Source organism: Crocuta crocuta, unplaced genomic scaffold, assembly GCF_008692635.1.
Source record: "Crocuta crocuta isolate KB4526 unplaced genomic scaffold, BGI_CrCroc_1.0 scaffold551, whole genome shotgun sequence".
NCBI lineage: Eukaryota > Metazoa > Chordata > Mammalia > Carnivora > Hyaenidae > Crocuta > Crocuta crocuta.
Genome location: NW_027530969.1, coordinates 88,484 through 110,619, shown reverse-complemented (window position 1 = coordinate 110,619; position 22,136 = coordinate 88,484). Strand labels below are relative to the sequence as shown.

At 47.3% G+C, this 22,136-nt stretch overlaps 1 protein-coding gene across 1 annotated transcript in view; it reads right to left on the bottom strand.

The window, feature by feature from the left end:
• Positions 1 to 5,423: 5,423 nt before the first annotated feature.
• Positions 5,424 to 22,136, bottom strand: part of EPHX2 (epoxide hydrolase 2) — a 67,459-nt gene continuing 50,746 nt past the window's right edge. Inside the window, exons 13-19 of the mRNA XM_077769713.1 lie at positions 16,270 to 16,341; positions 13,785 to 13,818; positions 12,634 to 12,736; positions 12,138 to 12,207; positions 7,690 to 7,770; positions 6,081 to 6,139; positions 5,424 to 5,917 (exon numbers count right to left, since the gene is read on the bottom strand). Of these exons, the coding sequence (XP_077625839.1) occupies positions 5,839 to 5,917; positions 6,081 to 6,139; positions 7,690 to 7,770; positions 12,138 to 12,207; positions 12,634 to 12,736; positions 13,785 to 13,818; positions 16,270 to 16,341 (498 nt within the window). The 3' untranslated portion in view covers positions 5,424 to 5,838. The remainder of the gene's footprint in view (positions 5,918 to 6,080; positions 6,140 to 7,689; positions 7,771 to 12,137; positions 12,208 to 12,633; positions 12,737 to 13,784; positions 13,819 to 16,269; positions 16,342 to 22,136) is intronic.

Here is a 22,136-nt window from a genome sequence, read left to right as displayed (position 1 = left end):
TTAATATACAACTTATATGTGGTAACTTTGAACACTTCTTTGAAATAGTGTGAACATCTGGGAGAGTGTTTAATGACTCCTGATCTGCAGATATTACTTCCTTGTGCTACTAATTCAAGTTCACTCAATACATAAGACAAAGAAGGATGACACTGTCTAAAATGCCCCCTGTCTCTCAGTCCTTTTTCCACCTGAATCCAGGATAATTGATGGAGACAAAGACCAAGTACCCATCTCCTCAATCTATTCAAATGGCATAAAAGACTACAGTTGGGGGCTTTCTCTGGAATTTTCTTACTTTGAGTTACATAAGCCAAGAATTGTTTCTGTCTTTGAAATTCTGACACAAGCCAGTCACACCTACTCTCCAATGCTGATACATTCTGCCTCATTCTGGGGGTTCTGGCATGACTATCATGGGAAACAGTGATGAACTGCCTAAGAAACACAAAGTAGATGTTAACCAAGACCTTTTAAGCTAGGAAGGTATTTTTTACTTGATTAAAAATGAGTTTACGGGGGCGCCTGTGTGGCTCAGTTGGTTAAGCATCTGACTCCTAATCTCAGCTCAGGTCTTGATCTCAGGGTCATGGGTTAAAGCCCTGCATTGGGCTCCATGCTGGGCATGAAGCCTACTTAAAAATAAATAAATAAATAAATAAATAAATAAATAAATAAAATTTTTAAAGATAAATAAATAATGAGTTTGTGACTTATGGGAGAAAATATTTGTAAATCTTACAAAGGGTTAATATCCACACTATATAAAGAACTCCTACAACTCAACCTGAAAGCAAACATTAATTAAAAATGGGCAAAGATGGGGTCCCTGGGTGGCTTAGTCGGTTAAGCATCCGGCTTTGGCTCAGGTCATGATCTCACAGCCAGTGAGTAGCTGGAGCCCCACATCAGGCTCTGCTGTCAGCACAGAGCCTGTTTCAGATCTTCTGTCCTCCCCTCTCTCTGCTCCTCCCCCAGTCACGCATGCTCTCAAAAATAAACAAACATTTAAAAAAATGAAATCTTTTAAAGAATGGGCAAAAGACTTGAATAGACATTTCTCCAAAGGAGATATTCAAATGGCAAAGAAGCACAGGAAAAGATGCTCAACATCACTAAGTATTAGGGAAATGCAATCAAAACTATAGTGAGATACCTCTTCACACCCATTATCATTAACTATGAGCTATTATCAAAAACTCAGAAAATAACAAGTGTTGGTGATGATGTGAAAAAACGAAACCTTTTGCATTGCTGATGAGAATGTAACATGGTGCAGCCATTCTGGAAAACAGTGTGGTGGGGCCTCAAAAAATTAAACCTAGAAGTACCACAGGATCCAGTAATCCTACCTCTGGGTATATACTCAGAAGAACTGAAAGCAGAGACTTGAAGAGATATTTGTACTCTGTGTTCACACCAGCACTATTCACTGTAGCCAAAAGGTAGAAGCAATCAAGTGTCAACAAATGGATGAATGGATAAACAAAATGTGGCATATCCACATTCTGGAATATTGCTCAGCCTTAAAAAGGAAGGAATATCTGATACATGCTACAACATAAATGTGCCTTGAGGATCTTCTACTGAGTGAAATAAGCTAGTCACAAAAAGACAAGTACTGTATGATTCCACTTATAGAGACTAAGAGTAGAATGGGGATTCCCATGGTTGGGGAGAGGGAGAACTGGGAGTTAGTGTTTAATGGGTACAGTGGTCTCAGTTTGGGACAATGAAAAGGTTCTGGAGATGGATGGAGGTGATGGTTGCAAACAGAGTGAGTGCACTTAATGCCACTGAACTGTATACTTGAAAATAGTTAAAACAGCAAATTTTAATGTATATTTTACTACAGTGATTGTGAAAAAAAAAGTGAGCTCACAGGAGTATAAACATCATTGATATTCTTTCAAATGTAGGTACCATGTAATGGTACATTACCATATAATGTAAATATGGCAAAATGTAAGTAAACTGACAAAGTGATCCCACTCATACCTTATGAATACCAAAGCGGTAAACCTCTACAGTAACTGTAAATCCTTCAGCTGTGTTAGTAAAAAAATTATTGCATTTCTGTTTTATGCAGCAGAAACCCACTGAATGCTAGCAGATTCATAGATGACTAGAACCTGGAGGTCTCCTTCCAAAATTAATTCTATATACCAGGAGTCTTAATAAGAGTCACCTTCCTTCTTCCCTCCTTCCTTCCTACCCTTCTTCCTTCCTTCCCTCCTTCCTTCCTCCCACCCTCTCCCCTCCGTTCCTGCCTTTCAGTCTCTTTTAAAGTGGGCTCCACACCCAACACAAGGCTTCAATTCACAACCCCGAGATCAATAGTCTCATGCTCTACCTACTGACCCAGCCAGGCACCCCTAGTCTTATTCCATCAAGTCTTGGGATGGTGAAAACAGTCATGCCAATTGGCCATTCACCCAGTAGGGCATCAAAATGAAGAATCTGAAATCGACTCATTTATCCATCCATGCATCTGTGCTTTCATTCTCTGATTTATTCAGCAAACACTGAATAAGCATCTACAAAATGCCAGGTATCTGCTGGGTCAGGATGGAGGATGAGTCACCTAGATAGGCAGTTGCCAATCCAAAGGGCCTTACAGTCTCATGGGGCAGACAGTTAACAACCAGGTGCAGTAGCCAACACTTGGAAGATACTTCTATGACTGCTAAGAAAATATTTTATCCTTTCTTGATAGATGGATTCCTTTGAACAGTGAGGTATGATGTTTCTCACCCAATTCCTGTTGCATAAACCTTTGAGGTTCTGACCGAGATATTCTAGCTATTGTTTGTTCTGTATTTGTGCTTATGTTGATGTGAATGACATGCAAACTGGCCTAGAGTCACTTCAAGGCCTAACACCAGGGGTTCACTGTACCCCAAGGGAGGCAGAAATAGTTTTTTTGTCCCATCTGTTCTAACAGACTCAGAAGACATTTCTCCTGGAAACCTTGGCTATTGCTAGCTGACAGCCACTAAGTGCAAAGACATAATTTGTGAGTGACCGCAACCCCCTTTGGAGAGCTCCGTGGCCCCACCGATATGCAGGTGTAATGGAGAATATGGGGTCTGCCATGCCTCTTTGTAGCAGAGTTCCCTTAGCGAGGTCAATACATTTGTTATTTAAGTCCTTTGAAGTCATGAAATGAATGTCACACTATATACTTAAAATAACTTGCACACACTCCCAGCAAGTTGTACTTAAACTGGCATCTAAAAAATCTGTCTTAATGAGGTCAGGGCCCTTTGCCACTACAGCCACAGTGGCTGATTGACGTGTGGGCTGAAGCTCTCACAGCAGTGGGGAAACACACAGTTCTAGATACTTGTAGTGTTTTCTCATATAACCTGAAGACTCTTCCAATCCAGGAACCTCTGTGACCCTCAACCTGCCTGACTGGTTATATTCTTGTTGCGAAATCTATGGACTTGATTCATTTGACCCTTGAGATTGAACATACTCAGTTTTAATAGAATATCTGACTTATACAGTGATCCCCCCCCACCAGGTCACTAATTTTCCTTTTATTTAATTTTTTTAATGTTTATTTATCTGAGAAAGAAAGATGGAGGAGGAGCAGAGAGAGAGGGAGACACAGAATCCGAAGCAGGCTCCTTGTTCTGAGTTGTCAGCACAGAGCCCAATGTGGGGCTTGAGCTCACAAACTACGAGATCACAACCTGAGCTGAAGTCAGACATTCAACTGACTGGGCCACCCAGGCACCCCATTAATTTGCCCTTTAAATGGGCCCTTTAATTGACAGACCCAAAAGGAAGGAGGTGGTGGTGGTGTGGCTGGAAATTTAAAGTCCACATAGGCCTTGTCCTAGGATAAACTAGAAAGCTTATAGCTAATACTTTCACAGCGCTTCCTCTGTGCCAGATGCTGTTCCAGGCCCCTGTACACATTAACTCATTTGGTACTCACAATCACCTAAGAGGCTGGTACTCTTCATGTACTCTTTGTAGATGAGGAAATGAGGCACAGGAAAGCCTTTCTTGAGGTGACACAGTAGAAAGTGGCATATCAGGAGTCTAGTCCAGGTAGTCTGACTCCAGACTCAGAAAGGAGATTTTTGGTAGGACCTAGCCTTTGGGACCAGACAGAATGCACCTGAATCTAGGCTATGCTTCCAACCAATCAAGTGACCTCAGGCAAGCTATCAGAATCTCAGCTTTCCCATCTGTTAAATGGGAAGAAGAGGAGATGTTATATAGAAGACTCTAAGGCACGCAGACGTACTTAATAATGATAGCGGCTAACATTTCTAACCTTTCCCTTGCCTTCTACACACAGACACACCCTTTCTGCCAGGCTAATTTACACTCTATATAATTAATAATTCATCTTAAAGACACTACCTTTTCCCTCAAGCTCTCCCAGGAGAATATGCAGCAAGGGAGGTGTGCATATACACCTGTGAGCACACCAGTCTCAGGGGGAGGGAGAAAGAGCACATGACCCACTTCGGGGACTTGCTGGGGGAGGTAGTAAGAGGGAGTCCCACAGGGGGCACAGGGTCAAGGAGAATTGGCATGGTACCGGCAGAGACTTAAGGGGTGGTGACGTTGGAGAGCATTTAGGAATCTGGGAGTGATCAGGGCAGGCTGAGGGTGAGAGACCTTTATTTGGGGACAGCGGGAAGGCCCTGCAATATTCACATCAGACTCTGTGCAGGGAGACCAGTTAGGAGGCTGTGCTGCAGGGGTCTGGGCAGGAGGCGATGACAGCTTGGAGCCGGAAGGCGGGGAGTGGGGGTGGGGGCCCACAACTGGAGGGGACAGATCCAGTGAGACACAGCTTCTTGATGTGGCTGGGAAGGTACAGCTGAAGGAAGATCTGGGTCTGTGCTGAGACACATGGCAGCTACTGCCAGACGTGGCCATTCAGATTTATACCAATGACAAGGAAATGAGAAGATCATTTCCTCATACTCATTTTCCACCTTCAAGTGCTCAGGCCATGCGCGTGTGTGCGAGCATACCGTGCTGAGGGCACATGGCTGCATGTGGTTGGCAGCTTCTCCATCTGACAGCACAGAGCAGACCATTTCTCTCATCTCAGAAAGTTCCGCTGCACAGGGGCACCTGGGTGGCTCCATCGGTTAAGCGGCTGATACTTGATCTCGGCTCAGGGCATGATCTCAAGGTTCATGAGTTCAAGCCCCATATTGAGCTCTGCACTCACAGCGTGCAGCCTGCTTGGGATCCTCTGTCACCATGTCTCTGCCCCTCCCCTACTTGTGCTCATACTCTTTCTCTCAAACATAAATGTTAAAAAATGCTTTTAAATAAAAGAGAAAATTCCACTGGGCACTGCTGCTCCAGATCATGCAGGGCCTTGGAGCCTCAAGAGCAGAGGGAAACACATTCATTCGAAGACAACAGTCTACCACCCTCGCTCTGCCTTCCTCCCAGAACAAACGCCAGTGTCAGGGATGTTTTAACTTTATTAAACCAATGAGTTCCAATCTCAGCCAACGTGCTTCAAAATTAACTGCTGATTTTGCTGCAATGCCATGATTGGTTAGTCAAAGAGAAATCACCCCTGGCCAACCCCTTTCTGTGCCCTATAGAACACTAGCTCTTAGAGATAAAGTAACACCTTCATACCTGGAAAATGAATCACACACGATTTTTCCTGCATCTAAAATTATGTCAGACCTGACTCTCTTCATAAAGGAAACCACCCTTGGGAGTAAGCCCCCTTAGAATGTTGCTGCCGGTTACAAGAGGTACTGGAAAGGCTTCCTCTGCATTCTAAGCCCAACAGAGGAAGGGCTCGAAGGTCTGCTGGGGGCTGGCACACACCAAACCCTAAAGCTTCGAGACCACTGGTGGGTCCCTGCCATCAGTCTCCAGCCACTCAATGAGGATCCGATTCAACTCGGTGGGCCTGGGAAGGAAACAGAGAGCAATTCACACCTGTCAAGCCTCACGTCTGAGAGCAGGGGTGATGAAGTGAATGGTGAGGCCAGGAAAGCCCTTATTGGATGTACAAGGGAAGTCCTGGTCTCCCTCACCCGGGAGTCTCCCCCACCCCCACCACATCTCCTTACTTCTCCATCTGTGTCCAGTGTCCGCAATCCTTAATGTGTCCCCTTTTCAGGTAGGGGATCTAGAAGAAAACCGTACTCAGAAAAGTTAAGTGGCAGAATGCATATGGGTCTGGTTTTAGGTTAGTGCTCCCCTCGGGCCACCCCCGACCCCCCAAAAACCCCTGCATTATTTAGGAAAGGAATGGGCATTTACTGAGCTGCTACTGTGTGCCAGGGAGTCTACATGCATTGCTTTCTCTAACCTTGACTGTAATCCTTTGGGGTAAGGTGAAGGCTCAGAGAAGTCAGGTAACCTGCCCAAGGTCACGCAGAGAGTGATTGAGCTAAGATTCAAATTCAGGGCTGCCTTATTTGTACTCATCGAAACAAACTGCTTCTCTTTAGAATTATTAGGATTCGGCTTGTTCACTGTCTGGAAAATACTTGGTTGTTTGGCTGTCGCCACACAGACATGACTGAGTCCCCCTCTCAGGCAGCCTCCCTTCTCCCCGGCATGCAGGGCTGGTTGGTCTCCCTTTGGGACCCTGAAGTGCCACAGTGGGTCACAGAAACAAGCCCCAAAGGGGGAGGGGGGCCAGCAGCAGCACCGCACTTGGCACATGCAGGCTCCCGCCCAACACGAGCCTTGAAATGTGCAACCCGATGGAGAAAACGCTGCGGGGAATGTGGCTTTCCCCACAGAGGCAAGGACGGCCCCTTCCAAACATAAACCTCACTGAGGTCAGCAGTCAGTTGCCAGGGCCGGAAAGGGCCAGCTGAAAAACTGGAGAGTCTACAGAAACCTTCAAGGGTTGGTGCTGGAGAATATGAGCCTCTCAGTCAGCGGGCTCTGGGGCCCCATGACAAGCGTGTCCTCAGCAGCATCTCACGTATCACACTGTCTGCTGTGCCAATGATGCTAAGGAATTGGACCGCCCCTGGCACTTCAGCAAGATACAATGAGCCAGCCCACAACAACCCCACCTGCAAGCCTCCGGATCCCCGCCAACCTCCGTGCTCATAGCAGGGTGAGCTTCCAACCCACACATGTGTCACCTGTCAATCCCCTTCAGCGGCTCACACCTGTGGGCATACAAAGTGCAGCCTGGCCCAGTGGGCTCAGCAGAATCTTCCAGACATACGGAGCTCCTGCCATTCTCCCAGTAAACCCTGCATGCTCCTTGCCTCTCACCTGTCTCCTGTTTTCTCTGTAGGGCAGGCCTTAGTCATTCACCAGGGCCAGATGCAGGGGTCCACACCTCTGTAAAGCCCTCACTCCCAACAGTGCCCTTGTCACCTCTCCTGCGTCGGGGATGAATAGCAGGATGGCGAGCTCCCCAACTTATTCACCTTTACCTTCCAGAATCTAGCACTTACGTGCACAGTAAAAGCCCATGAAATGAATGAAGGCACACATGCGTGCGTGAGTGAGTGACAGGCTACATCAGTGCAGGGGAAAGGAAGCATCAGTCGAGACTGCTGTTCCTTGAGGTGGCAAGGCTCCCACTGATGAAGGGCCCCGTCCAGCAAGCACTCTGGCTCTGCATCCCCAGCTGCCATCTTTCCCCCGCAAGGCCTGTGCCCTCTCCCGGGAAGCACTGATGACCCCAGTGCAGGACAGCTGGCTCACCCAGTTCTCCATATGCTTGGACATCTCCGGAGTGGTCACGAAATCCTTCTCCGCGGTCACCATCAGGGCGGGAACCAGGATCTAGGGGAGGGCACCAGGAGGCAGGAGCAGCCAGAGAAGGGAGGAAATGGTCCCTTCTTGCACCCCTCTAAAGCTTAGGCCTTCCCTCTCCCCAGACGGACACAGCACTTCATTTTACTGCTTTGTGGCTTCTCCCACAATTAACACCCTTCCCCTCAGAAAGACCCCTGCGGTATGACTGTGGTCCTGGCTTTGTTTCCCCAGGCTTTGCAGGAAGGAGGCACCACTATTACTGGGGATCTAAGATGATGGTGTGAGATGATAGAAAATACAGATTTGTCTCTGCTCCTGTTCCTGAAACCCTGTGTAAATTTTGTAAATTCCAAAGTGATAAGAGCACAAGGGGTATCTTTTGTTCTATCCAGTGGACTCTGGGTGGGCTCCTGAGTGGGGACTGGGTGGCAGCTGGTCATCAGAAAGACCAAGCCATGATTAGAAACTTAGAATTTTCAGCCCCACCCCCTATTCCCTAGAGAGGACGGAGGGGCTGGCAATGGAGTTAATCATGCCTACACGAATAAGCCTCCATCAAAGTCCATAGAATCCAAATAGGATGGGGTTTGGGGAGCTTCCACACAGGCCAACACATCCACACTGGGAGGGGTGATATACCCCAGCTCTGCAGGGACAGGAGTTCCTGTGCTTGGGCCCCTCCCAGACCTCACCCTATATGTCTCTCCATCTGGCTGTTCACCTGTATCCTTCATGGTCCCCTTTAACAAGCTGGCAAATCTGTCTCCCTGAGTTCCGTGAGCCACCCTAGCAAATGAATCAAGCCTGAGGCGGGAGGCATGGGATCCTCAGGCACACCTGGGCCTGTGATTGGCATCTGAAGGAGGGGAAGTCTTGTAGGACCGGGCCCTTACCTGTGGGATCCAACACTGCCTCTGGGGAAACAGTGCCAGAACGGAATGGAATTCTGGTGTTGTAGAGAACTGCTTGGTGGAGGTAACCCCCATATATTGGTGCCCAAACACATGAAGTGTTTTTTGTAGAAGTATGAGACACCCAGAAGGACAGACTGGGATTTTCTAAGATGGATGAAGTCAACAGGGTCATGACCAACACGGATTTCGTGCACACGAGTGTGTGGAAGTAAGAACACGTGTGCTGGCCCACTCTGTGTGTCTGATATTTACAGAACCATAAAAAGAAAACCACAGGCCCCAAATGGTGTCACTTGGGCCAGGCCAAGTCATTAAACCAGAGCTTAATACCTAACCTAACTGCAGTTCCTCCCCCAGAAATGTCTTAACTGGTTAGGCTGGAATTTATTGATGAGCACCAAGGAGGTAACCGGTCACACAGGTTCTCCACTTCCCCCTTAGGAAGCTGAGGGACTGTGCATAAGACCCCTGCTCTTCCCCCTAAGGGAACATGACCTTGTCTGAAACAATGGCCTCTTCTCTTTTGCTTATACCTTTCTTGCCCCACCCTCCTTCTGGAGAAAACCTTCCACTTTGTGCAATGCCAGCCCACAGTGCGCCCCTCTGCTTGCCAGAAGGGATGCTAGGCTGCCTGATTCATGAGCCATTTAATAAGGCCAATTAGATCTTCAGACTTATTCTGCTGAATTTAGTTTTTTGATAGAACGGAATAGATGGCACCAGAAAGGAGGAAAGATGCCTTGGATTGAGATCAATATTCCTTTTCTTGGAATTAAGTGGAAACTTTAAAAGGTCAGCCAAGAATCCACGAAGTGAATGGGTCAGCCACAGCTATTATCAGCCTGACATGAGTGGCAGCAGAAAGGACTTCACTTTCGTCTACTGACAGATAGAATACTGTGGGGTGGAGAAAGCCTCCATTTATCCTCTTTGTTCTCCCTCCACCATTATAATTGTCAAACAGCTTCCATTTGTCCCTGGTTAAGGAACTTGCATGGTTTTCACCACCGCACAGAACGGCGTGCTTCTCACCACAGCCCCGCTCCCAAATGATGAAGGAGCAGCAGATGTTCATAAGCGATTTTGTTGCTATGTGATGGAACTAGAGTGTATTACACTGAGCAAAAGAAGTCAGGCAGAGAGAGACAAATATCCTGTGATTTCACTCATATGTGGAATTTAAGGAATAAAGCAGATGCACATAGGGGAGGGGAAGCAAAAATAAGAGAAAAACAGAGGAGACAAACCATAAGAGACTCTTAAACACAGAGAACAAACTGAGGGTTGATGGTGGGGTGCTGGGTGGGGGGAAGGGCTAAATGGGTGATGGGTGTTCAGGAAGGCACTTGCTGTGATGAGCACTGAGTGTAATATGGAAGTGATCAATCACTAAATTCTACACCTAAAACCATTATTACACTATTTGTTCACGATCTTGGATTTAAATTTAAAAAATAATTTTTTTAAAGGGAATAGGTTGAATGAACAACTACAAAAAACTGGTTTTATTACTGAAACTAATCCTAAGGCTGCTATAAACTCCAGAATATTCCAAGTCAAAATGGAAACTGGTTGTGGAGTTGTGAAAGGAGGTGGGGGAGAAGGAAGATCTGGAAGGTAGCTATAGAAGAATGGGTTTCCAACGTCAGCCCCATTGGGGTGCACCTTCCCAAAGCCTCTGGCATTACGTGCCTCCATGTTGTGAGATTTTGCCTATCCAACCATAGCTTTGTCATTTTTATCAGTCACAGGTGAGGGAGTCAAAGATATTGAGCTTCAACTACTACTACTATTACTACTACTACTACTACATGCTAAGGACTATTTTTGAAGGCATTAACCCACACCTTACGCACACCTATGAGATAAGAACTATTCTCATACTTCTCATGTTTCAGAAGTGGTGATGGAGAACAGAGTGGGTTAAGTGCCTTACCCTAGGTCACACAGGGATTAGATCCCAGGCTAAGCTGCGGCCCAGCCTGCTCTTAACTATGTTCCATGCTCTACTGCCTCACCCTCATGAGGTTGGGATCTCATCTGTTTTTTGTTTTGTTGAGACAGAGAGAGAGAATCTTAAGCACATGGGGCTCGATCCCATGACCCTGGGATCGTGACCTGAGTTGAAATCAAGAGTCAGACGTTCAACTGAATGAGCCATTCAGGTGCCCCATGGGCCTCATGAGTTTTATCTGCCATGGTATCTCTAAGGTCTAGCACACGGAGGGTGTTCCTCTTCCAACGAATCAATGAGAAAACCAGGGCTACTGAGGGAGCTGAGGAATGCGAAAATGCAATTTCCCATAGGTCTGTAAACTTTTTTTTTTAAGTTTATTTATTTTGAGAGAGAGTGTGGGTGGGAAGGGCAGAGAGAGAGAGAGAGAGAGAGTCCCAAGAGGTTCCACACCATCAGCGTGAGGAGCCCGACGTGGGGCTCAAACTCATGAGATCATGGCCCAAGACAAGATCAAGAGTCAGACGCTTAACCGACTAAGCCACCCGGGCACCCTGGTTTTCAATGTTTTGAATGTAAACTGTGGATCCTGTTATAGGTTTCCCCAGCTATCCAAAAGCAGAGCATTCCTGTGAAAACCGCCATATGCCAAAATGGTGTAAAGTGAAGAAGTAATCACCACTAATTTATATGAAAAAGTTTTTGAACATTCCTGGACCCCCAAAATAACCCCTCTTAGGTTTTTTCTGAAACCTTAGGAAACATCTTGCTAACAGATACACAAAACAGACCACTAGAAAGCCCAGATGCTCACAGATACAGTTCAAGGCTATAGTGACTTAGTGCTGAGAGGCTGAGGGTAGTTCCTGGGGAAGGGGCTTGGCTGGGCCGCTCTCGCTTGCACACTGCCTCTAGAATGACTCACGGCAAAAGAGATACCAGCTGCTTTTTTTTCTAAAAGCAAAAATCCTCTTTGGATTTCTTAGTGAAAACAGATCCTCATGTAGGTCTTTCGTAAAAGCGAGCTTTCAAAAAGCGGTGCATACCGTTATTCACTTCACAGACCCAGAGACTGGAAACCCATTGTCTGCTTGGCAAACAAGGAAACTGAGACTCAGGTGGACTTGGGCAAGGTGACACAGCCAGAGGCTGATGCCTATCTCTCTGAAAGCACCTCACGCTCCTTCTGTGAAATGGGGGCTCTGTGTGATCCCCTCACCTTTAGGAGTCATCCTGGACAATCTGCTGCCTTGACCTGGGGCGCCGTCAGGAGACAGGGCCTTCCACACGGATGCCCTGCTCTGCCCCCAAGCCACCCTCTACCATTCCAAGGAAAGCATCAGTGAAAGCCCTGAGTTGAGGCACTTCTCCCTTGAGTGGAGGGGAAGGGCAGAAAGGACAAAGACAGCAAGTTAGTCTGTCCTGCCCATCCCCCCAACTCTGACCAAACAGCAGATGAACTGGGCCAATGAAGAGCCCCAACAGGGGCTCCTAGGGGAGGGTAGCCACCCTGAACCAGCACTTACCTTTCGTCCCAAGGCTGTGCAGCCCCACAGCCAGTTTACTTCCATGTTTCGATACCAGTTTAGGGGGCCCCTGGGTGGGGAAGATCAGGGAAACAAACACAGGAAGGCTTTCAGGAGATGACTATGCTACAGACCACCCCCTCCCCCAAGGAGCCAGCTCTTCAGAGGGGGTCTTCCCAGCAGGAGCTAAGGTTTCTGCAGGGGAAGGGGGAGGACAGAGCCCAGGGTTCACATCTGGTGGCCGACACACTTGCCATATTTTAACGAGCAAGGCCTAGTGCAGGCATTCAGGCTCAGCTGGGAGGGCTGCCAGCCTCGGAAGTGGGCTTCCGGAAACACACAGAAGCTGGCCCACATTCTCTGGGGGCTGCTGTGTTAGATCATGGGGGGTCCGTTTAGTGCCCTTGTCACCCAGAAGCTGCAGGGATGGTAGGCCTCATCCCATACCCCTCTTTACCAATCATCTCTTCACTGTTTGGGGCACTGCTCTCTTTACCTGAAACCAGACTTCTTGAACTGCTGCACATAGAACTGGATGTCCTCCTCGGTGACGATGCGGCTGAGGCTGGGCTCTTGGGGGGTTCTCACAAAGAGTCCTCCTGCAAAAAAGCCACTTGTTTGCTCTTGGAGCCAGCCCTGGGCCGAGCACCTGAGTTCTAACTCCAGTGTGTTCCCAGCTGATGACGGTGGATACCTGACTGCCTTTCTTGTCACATCTGAACTCCCAGGGAAGCTTCTCATGCTCCTTCATTCATTCTTTCTCTCTTTCTTCTCCACAAGGAGCCCATCTCCTCTCAAGTTCTCCATGCCCTCATGGTCATCCTGGAACCCAAGGATCTCACAGGCCTTCCAGGACAAACCATATGCCCCCCTCTTTCAGAAGCTCACAGGATGACACTATTTATTGTTTTTCCAGGTCCTACCAGCCCTCCAGCTACCCTCTCCCCCATACTAAATCTTCTCTAAACAGTTTAACTTTAGGTACCCCCACTCATTCTCAGAACTTTCGTAAATGGGTGCTGATTTTACTCTCAGACCAGAGGAAATTCCAGGGCAAGCAGCATGAAATCTGTTGCTTTCGGAATGCTCATGGTCTTTTGTATGGCATGGAACCCTACCCTGTTTTCAGAGGTGTGCGCTGTGTCCTGGCAGTCCCCAGTCCCCCTGGTGGTGACCGTGTGATGACCACATGTGGTCATGTGGAAATGATGGGAACACAGTGCAGGAATGGAGGGAAGGCCAGTGGATTATGACAGAGGGGTTCTGGCTTGGGGTCCAGTCTGACTCTGGCCCCGGGCCCGGTGTGCACCAGGTGATTTGCAAAGGTCATTCCCTATCAGTCTTGGTCCTTATCAGCAGAAGGCAGGATTGGCCTGATGAGCTCTAGAAGTCCTCTAAGCTCTTACGGTTTAAGATCTGGGGACCAAAGTTCCCTGGGGGAAAAGAACCAAGGCCCAAGGCCGAGTGGTCAGTCCAGGGCTGGGGTGAGCACTAGTCAGCAGGGGGGACCTATGTTAAACAAGTCATAGTTCAGAGCTCGGGGGTGGCTGCTTCTGCTCATAGCGGTCAGATGGACACTCATGTCACGTTTAGCTGACTCCTGCCATGACCCTCCTGTCCCCCTTCCCTCCCAAGAACCTCTCTTACCCATTTCACAGACTCTGCTCACAGAGAGAAAAGCCTGTAGGGAGCAAAGTTAGAAATGTCACTGTGGGGGAAGTAAGGAAATATGCCGGAATGGGTCATCTGTAAACCTTGTCACAACCAAAGGCCTACGGGTGCCATCAGGTTACATAAACATACTAAAACCCCCAGAGAGTGGGAGACACGTTCTCAGGGGTCAAAGCAGAGGTGGCTAATGGCCACGGCTCTGTGCCAAGGCTGCTCCTGGGTGCTTTGCAGGTTTGGTAGTGTAAGAACTTGGGTTGACACAACCAATGGGAATAAGAGATGAGACCTGAGACCTGTGGCCAGTGGGAAGTCAAAAATGAGATATTACCTGGGGTGCCTGGGTGGCTCAGTTGGTTAAGCATCTGACTCTTCATTTCAGCTCATGTCATGATCTCATGGTTCGTGAGTTCAAGCCCCAAGTAGGGCTCTACTAGGGCTCTGCACTGACAGTGCAGAACCTACATGGGATTCTCTCACTCTCTCTGCCCTTACCCCCAATCAAAATAAATTTTAAAACATTAAAAAAATAAAAAAGACTGACACTCTCTGCCTCTCCACTATAAATCCAGTAAATCTGCAGTCTTCAGTTAAGGGGTGGATTAAAAAAATCCACCTACCATGCAGAGCAAAAGTGAAAGACATTGTTCCATTTCGGTATGGTTCTAAGAGGAAACCACAAAAAGTTCTCCCAGGAATTCATGGCTGGAAGCCTGCCTTCATAGGCATCTAGATTTAGACTTGCTTTACCTGAGTAGTCTGGAAACCCCTCAAGATGCAAAGCAAACAAGAAGAAAAGTGAGCCTGGGCTGGCAATGCCACTGGGATGCCTGGCAGAAGAAGCAAATGCTGAAGCAGATGAGGGCCTTTTCTCAGTTGCAGCTGAAGCAGACTGGTGCAGATTCAGTGCTGTTGAAGATGAGCTCACAAACCAAAACTGTAAAACTCTCTCTCACACACACACACATGCCCCACTGCAAGAGAGAGCAAACACAGCAAACAGTTAACATAAGAGTCTCCAAGGATATCAAGTCATAGAACTTAAAGAGAGAGAGAGGACTCATATGTGGAATAGGAGAAACTTAACAGAGGACCATGGGGGAGGGGAAGGGGAAAAATAGTTAAGAAGAGGGAGGGAAGCAAACCATGAGAGACTGTTAAATACTGAGAACAAATGAGGGTTGATGGGGATGGGGAGAGGGGGAAAATGGGTGATGGGCATGAAGGAGGGCACTTGTTGGGATGAATATTGGCTGTTATATGGAAACCAATTTGACAATAAACTATAAAAACAAAAAGAAAGAACTTTCCCAAAAACAAAAAGTAAGATAAAGAGAGAGGGAGAATGAAAAAAGTAACTATGCTTTAATGTTAAGCATTAAATTAATGACATAAAGAAGGAACTAGAAATCAAGAATAGAGCAAGGCTCTATCATAAGAGATTAGAATGATTTGCAAAAAGAACCACATACAACTTTCATACAAAAAACCCCCACAAAACCCTGTTCAAAAAAGAAAACTTCAAAGATGTATCCAACTGGAGATCAGACACCACTGAATACAAGAGGGCAGACCTCAGGCTGGTTTGTCATAAGCAATGACAGAAGCTTCTACCTGGAATTCTATATTTGGATGAACTATTCTACAAGACTGAAAAGCAAAATGGAGATATTCTCAGGCCAAAAAATTGTCAAGTTCACTATCAACAGACTCTTATTGAGAGAAGCACCAAAGAAGGTCCTTCAGGAGGGAAGAAATTGAACTAAGTGCAAAGGGGCAAGACTCCAGTGGTGACCAGCAAACATGGGGATGTCTTAGTGGCACTGACTGTCTGAATAACAGGGGGGACAAGACAGTGACAGCTGACATATGAGATGGCAGGCGGGCTTGTGGAGGTAAAGCATCCTAGGCTCCTTTTCAAGATGAGGGTTAGTGATGGCAATTGATTTGGGACTTTGATAAAGTTACACATGTGAAAATGGTAGTGGCAGGTCATGACATAATTTCTAAACTGTTGCATTATAAACTTTCTTTGATCTTAGTTTCAAAGCCCTGCCTGTGTGTGATGGGGAGGATGTAACCTTTCCCCATAATGAGGGGAGTAGTAAAGTGAGGACCTCAATCACCCTGACTACACCGGCGGAAGGCTGGGGCGCCTGGGCAGCTCAGTCTGTTGGGTATCCAACTCTTGATTTTGGCTCAGGTCATGATCTCATGATTCATGAGTTCAAATCTCCTGTGGGGCTCTGCACTGACAGTGGGGAGCCTGCTTGGGATTCTCTCTACCCCTCCCCCACTCACGCTATCTCAGTCTCTTGCAAAATGAATAAATAAACTTTAAAAAAAAAGGAAAGGAGGCCAAGTTGCTCATTTCCAGACTCTCCCATACTCCAGGACCCCTCCCCCTCCCAGGGATGCATTCCAGAGGCCTTTGTATCTTTGCACATCCCCCCCGCAACCTCACCTCATCACTTGCTCTGAAGAAGCTCTTGAAAGTTCGGTTCAGGTTCTGTTCCAGTTCAGCCTCAGCCACTCCCTAGAACAATCAAGAAATCAAAAGGAGGCACTCTGCACACATCCTGAACCTGAATCCCTCAGCCCCCATCTGAATGACAGCCAGAACCCCCCCTCCCCACCCCAGCCAGAGTTAGAAGTGCATTAATTTGGGTTTTAACATTGAAACACTTATTTTAAAAAACAAAAGCTTCAAATAAAATACAAGATGCTAACAGTGGTCACCCCCTGGGAGGTGGGTTTGTGGATGTTGCCTTCTTTTCTGTTTTTCAAAATTCTTACAATAAGAAGGTCTTACTTGTTACAGGCCCTTTAAGGGAATGGGGGAGGGCTGGATGGGGGGGCTGGGGTGAGGAGGGATCAGTTGCAAGGATTCCAAGAAGCCAAAAATTGTTCCATTCTCGTATCTCATTTTGCCATGGCAACTTCAGAACCAACTTCCTTGAGTTGGGCCTAAATTAGTACAGACCAACTATTATTCCATGTCCACAGACTACTCCCAAAGGACAGGGCAGCAAGGTTGCCTTGTGAAGAGCCAGGATATATAGCCCTTGTGGTGACAAAGTACCAGGTACCTCCATGGGAGTGTTGTTACAGAGAATGCCTAATCTAACACGGTGCTTTGCTCATTTCCAGGCCTCTGGCTTGTACACAGCTGGATTAGCTCTAACTTGAACTTGTTTCATCAGTTCCACAGATACCGGGCCCTTCCCTGGCAAACTGGGCTAGGAAGAGATGCTAATGTACAAAATAGACGTCCCCAGGGTGGGTATGGACTGAGGTAGATGCTGGGGTCAGGGGAAGACATTCTTGCTGGAAACTCTGGGTCTGCATCTGTGTCTCCCCTCCTCCCCTTCCTTCTTACCCCCATCCCCCACCCGGGAGCACGTCCAGACACTAAGATGGGGTAGCAAGGGGCTTCGAGATCCATCAGTAGATGCTCATCTCCTGGCTGGTCTCCCAGGACATGACGTTTTTAGGGCATAAAAAGAAAATTTTAATCCAGTCTTTTGTTTTGGAAATTGAAAGCCCTTGGACCTGAAAGCTGTTATAAAACCTGTGTAAAGAAAGATAGGTGTCCCTGAGGTAGGGATCCAGCAGGGGCAACTGCTCCTAAAGAACCAAGATCCTTCCCCATTAGTCTGTTCGGGCTGCTGTAACAGAACACCATAGATCGCAGAACTTATAAACACAGACATCTCTCAGTATGGAGGCTAGGAAGTCTGGGATCAAGATGCCTGCAGATTCACTCCTTCTGGTTCATACCCACCCATCTTCTGGCTGTGCCCTCAAGTGGTGGAAAGGGCGAGGGACCGCTCTCTGGGGAGGGCGCTCATCCCACTAATGAGGGCACAGCCCTCCTGACCCAATCACCCCCCAAAACCACCTCCTAATACCCTCACACTGAGGATCAGGATTTCCACCTGAGAATTTGGGGGGAACACATTCAGTCTATAGCTCTGTGCCAATCTACGTTTTTCTCTTCCTTTCCAACTGCTCACCTGAACGTACCCAGACCCCAGCTGAAATGGACTACAGAGTGTCCTATGAATGGGTGCCCTTACTCTCTCACCTCCCTGGTTTAACACACTGGAAATTCCACCAAGAACACCTCGTTCCCTCAGTGTGGCCTTCAAAGAGCCTTCGACACCTATACCCAAAACTGCCTCTTCCAGGAAGTCCCGCCTCCAGCCATCCCAATAGAACAACTCTATTCTTGTTGGAGCCCATGCAGCTTTAAGATGTCCCCCTCGGGCCACTTTGAGGGCAGGGGAATATCCACTTGGGAGCATCTGGGATTGGTCCTAGGACAGAGCAGGGGCTGAACATATGCTCCTTCCTCTCCTCCCCTTGATGTTCCCAGAAAGGAGGGTGCTGTAAGCCTTCTAGTGACCAGCAACCCTCAGCCCTGCACGCTTTAGAGGCCCTGGTACAGAGCGCTTCATTTATTCTGCACAGCAACATCGAAAGAGCTCCCAAGAGGGCAGCGTGCATGGAAGGAAACATTGATCATCCGCAGCACTAGGTCTGCGGTTTGAGATTTTCTGATGCAACCAATGTTGGTGTGTTCATTACAATCTCCTCACATTTGCAAGATTCAATCACCATGATGATTCAGGCGTGACCTTCTGTTCCATGATGAGTGCCAAGGCTAGAAATAGCGGTGGAAGGAAGTGCATTTTAAGGGATGGATAAAAGCCCTGCTCAGCCCCGCATGTCACATGGGTCATCATTTTTATTTATTGGGAGTTGTCCTCATCCCAGTGTGGGGAGGAGTCTTCCCTGGTGCAGGGCTCTAGACAGGGCTTTGGCCCGCAAATGGCCCTTAAAAGAGCAAATGGAGTCATTTGCAAAAGAGCAAAAAGAGCCAAGTGGGTCAATAAAAAATCAAAGGGATCAAAAAGGTAAATAAGTTTGTCCACCCACATGAAAGAAAATCAGATCACCAGAAAGAACGAGGACAAAGGTGAGGGCCAGAAAGAGGAGAGGACAATAACATTTGTACTCTGGTTATGTGCCCTGCTGATACCACCTGATCTGTGATTTATAAAAGGTGATACCATATTTTTAAGTCCCACGGACCAATGACAAGTTTCCTGCGTGCTTGCTGGGAGGGGCCCCTCCCTCTGTGCTCCTGAGCAGAGGTGAAAGGATGGACTTTGGAACCTAGCAAACAAGCTTCAAGCCCCAGTCCTGATACTTAACTAACTGGGAAACTTAATAATCCAGAACCTCAATTTCCTCATCTATATATTGGGAGTTCTATAAGGATTATACGAGATCATGATAATGCCCGTTTCTTACAAGGTCTGACACAGAGGAGAAATACCAATAAGTGGTAATTATCATTATTATAAGTATCTCCATCATTAAAATTAATATTAGATTGCATCAGAAATGTCTGTTTTTGAGCACCTGGGTGGCTCAGTTGGTTGAGCAACTAAGTCTTCATTTCAGCTCAGGTCATGATGGCATGGGGCCTGCTTGGAATTCTCTCTCTCCTTCTCTGTCTGCCCCTTCCCTGCACCTGCTGTCTCTTGTCTCTCAAAATAAAAGAAACATTAAAAAAAAAAAAAAAGAAATGTCTATTTTTGGATCTGGTCCACTCACAAGCCTGTGAGTTTCTTACAGGCACAAAGTATTGTCTTCCTATTTTTGTTCCCACAGCCACAGCATGGTAATAGTAGGTACTCAGCAAAGGCTGGGTGAGTGAGAAGCAGAATGGAAGAGAGGGAAAGAAAAGAGGCAGGTATAGGAGAGAAAGGCTATGGTGTCTTCTAAATTATTGTGGCTATTATTTTTCTTCCCTCCACTGGGAGTTCATACTCACCCCCAGATGGAGGTAGAGTTGACACACAGGACAAAGTCGAATGACAGAATTTGCTCTCTTGTGACCCAAAGCTACCAGTGGGGCAGGAGGACTGAAGACTACTCTGTATTCTAAAAGAAGCCTCTAGAACAAAGCCTTTGGAATTCCATGAATCCTGGAGCTCTGTCTCAGAGTACTCTGAGGCTGTTTAAGGCTGACCTTTTATGGTATGTGCGGATGGTGAAACTCACCTTGGAGAATGCATCAGAATTTCTTGGCCTTTCTTACTAACCACCTCCTCTCCCTCCTTCCCTCTCTTTATTTTAGAGAAATCACAGAAACTCACATCTACGAGGAAACTTCTAGTTCTCTTTTCCCTGCTTTCTGTGCCTTCATATTAATATCCTTGGCTTTTCCCTTTCTCCTGAGATGTATTTCCAACTGTAGGTAAATGTGTCTGTGTGGCTATATCTTGTCACACTCCTCAATGTGATCATTAAAATCAATCTGAAGAACCGATGAAGGAAATGTAATTTCTGGTGAAATGTATTTGTATTCGTACCCCAGTGTTATTGCCCCCTTACCTCACCATAGTGGGTTGAAGAGTGGCCCCCAAAAAGGTATGTCGAAGATCTAATGCCTAGTACCTGCGAATGTGGCCTTGTTTGGCAATGGAGTCTTTGTGGATGAAATCATTAAGACGAGTGACAGAGTTACAAATCAGGGAACACCAAGGGTCCCTGGCCTCACCAGAAGCTAGGAGACAGGCATGGAATGGATTCCCCCTCATGGCCTTCAGAAGAAACCAAACCTGCTGGCGCCTTGATTTTGCACTTTAGCCTCCAGAACTGTGAGAGCATAAATTTCTGTCATTTTAAGCAACCAAGCCCTGGAAAAATAACACCACTTCAGGAAGTCTCTTGATTTGGAGGGGTGGGTGAGGAGGGAAAGGGACTAGGGCCTGCGTAACCTCTGGGTTCATGGGGGCATGTACCCCACCCAGCAGCTGGATGACAGGTGCGCTGACCACAGGGAGGTCTCTGGCTCCCAAGATCTCCTAACGTGCCTCCATCCCCAGTTTCCTCCCTGTGCACGTGTTCCACTCACTGTTAGAGGAACCCCAAAAATGGAAGATACAATCAAGACCAAGTTTAGTATAGACTTTTTTCCCAGAGTGCTGGCAGGGGAGGAATTCTCAACCATCACATGGGCCAGGGAGATCCCTACAGCTGGGAGGCCACAGCAGCCATCGCCTTGATCTCCCTCAGATCTCCTCACAGAGATACCCTCCTCCTGCTTCCCCACCCAGTGGGATTTCTCCTCTCTAATCGCCCCTTTTGTTCTTTCCAAGATGACTAGCAGGTATTCCTCAGAATGCACTTAATTGGGTCTATTGTTTCATTGCTGCAGTGGAGACAGCCACTTAAATCAAATGGTGCGTCCTCCAAGCTCGACCTCAGGCAGCCTCTGTCCGCCCTACAACCAACAGTAGAAGATGGGCCTGGGAGGGAAGAGGAGAGCAAGCATTCCTCCCGTCAGGGGATGGGGCCAGCAACTCTGCTTCGTGTTCTGTCCACCTCATAATTATTCAGATAATTACTCAGATTCCCCTGAAATGCTGGGGCAGGGTTTTCTCAAAGTAAGCCAGAATACAGGGTTAGGGTGGTTGTCCTTGAGATGCAAAATGCCACCCGAAATCTGGACCAAAAGAGAAAAGGGTTTATTACTTTCCATGTTCAGCCAGGCACACACAAGAAAGAGAGGGGGGCTGGGCCCTGGAAGGTCCCGGAGAAGACTTGTGGCACTCTGAGACCACTTCCCCAGGGTAGGCTCCTTTGTGCTTCACCACAGCACCAAGCTGGGAAGGCCGTCTCACAGATAAAGACTCTCAGGTTGGAGCGGGACCTGCTTCAAAGCCAGGCACATCACAAATGGCTGGGCTGGACATGAGAACCCCAGACTTCAAATCCCCCGGTATCTGGTTCTTTTTACTATAACATAACACTACCCGTTTAAGAAAACGAAAATCAAATGCAAATGGTTTCTTCCATGGAAGGCGCAAGTACTAAAACCAAAGTCTTGGTGAGTAAGGCCGCACACAGTGGCACTTTCTTTTAAATGTATTGCTCAAGGGGTGCCTGGGTGGCTCAGTCAGTTGAGCATCAGACTCTTGATTCCAGATCAGGTAACCGTTTGTGGGTGTGAGCCCTGCACTGGGCTCCATGCTGGAATCGCAGAGCCTGCTTGGGGTTCTCTCTCCCACTCTCTGTCCCCCCAACCCAGAATAAGTAGATAAACTTAAACTTAAAAAAATAATAATAAAATGTACTATTAAGGGGCACCTGGGTGACTCAGTTGGTTAAGCATCTGACTCTGGTCATGATCTCACAGTTTGTGGGTTTGAGTCCCACATTAGGCTCTGTACGGACAGCATGGAGCCTACTTGGGAATTCTCTCTCTCCCTCTCTCTGCCCCTCCCCTGTTTGTGCATGCTTTCTCTCTCTCAA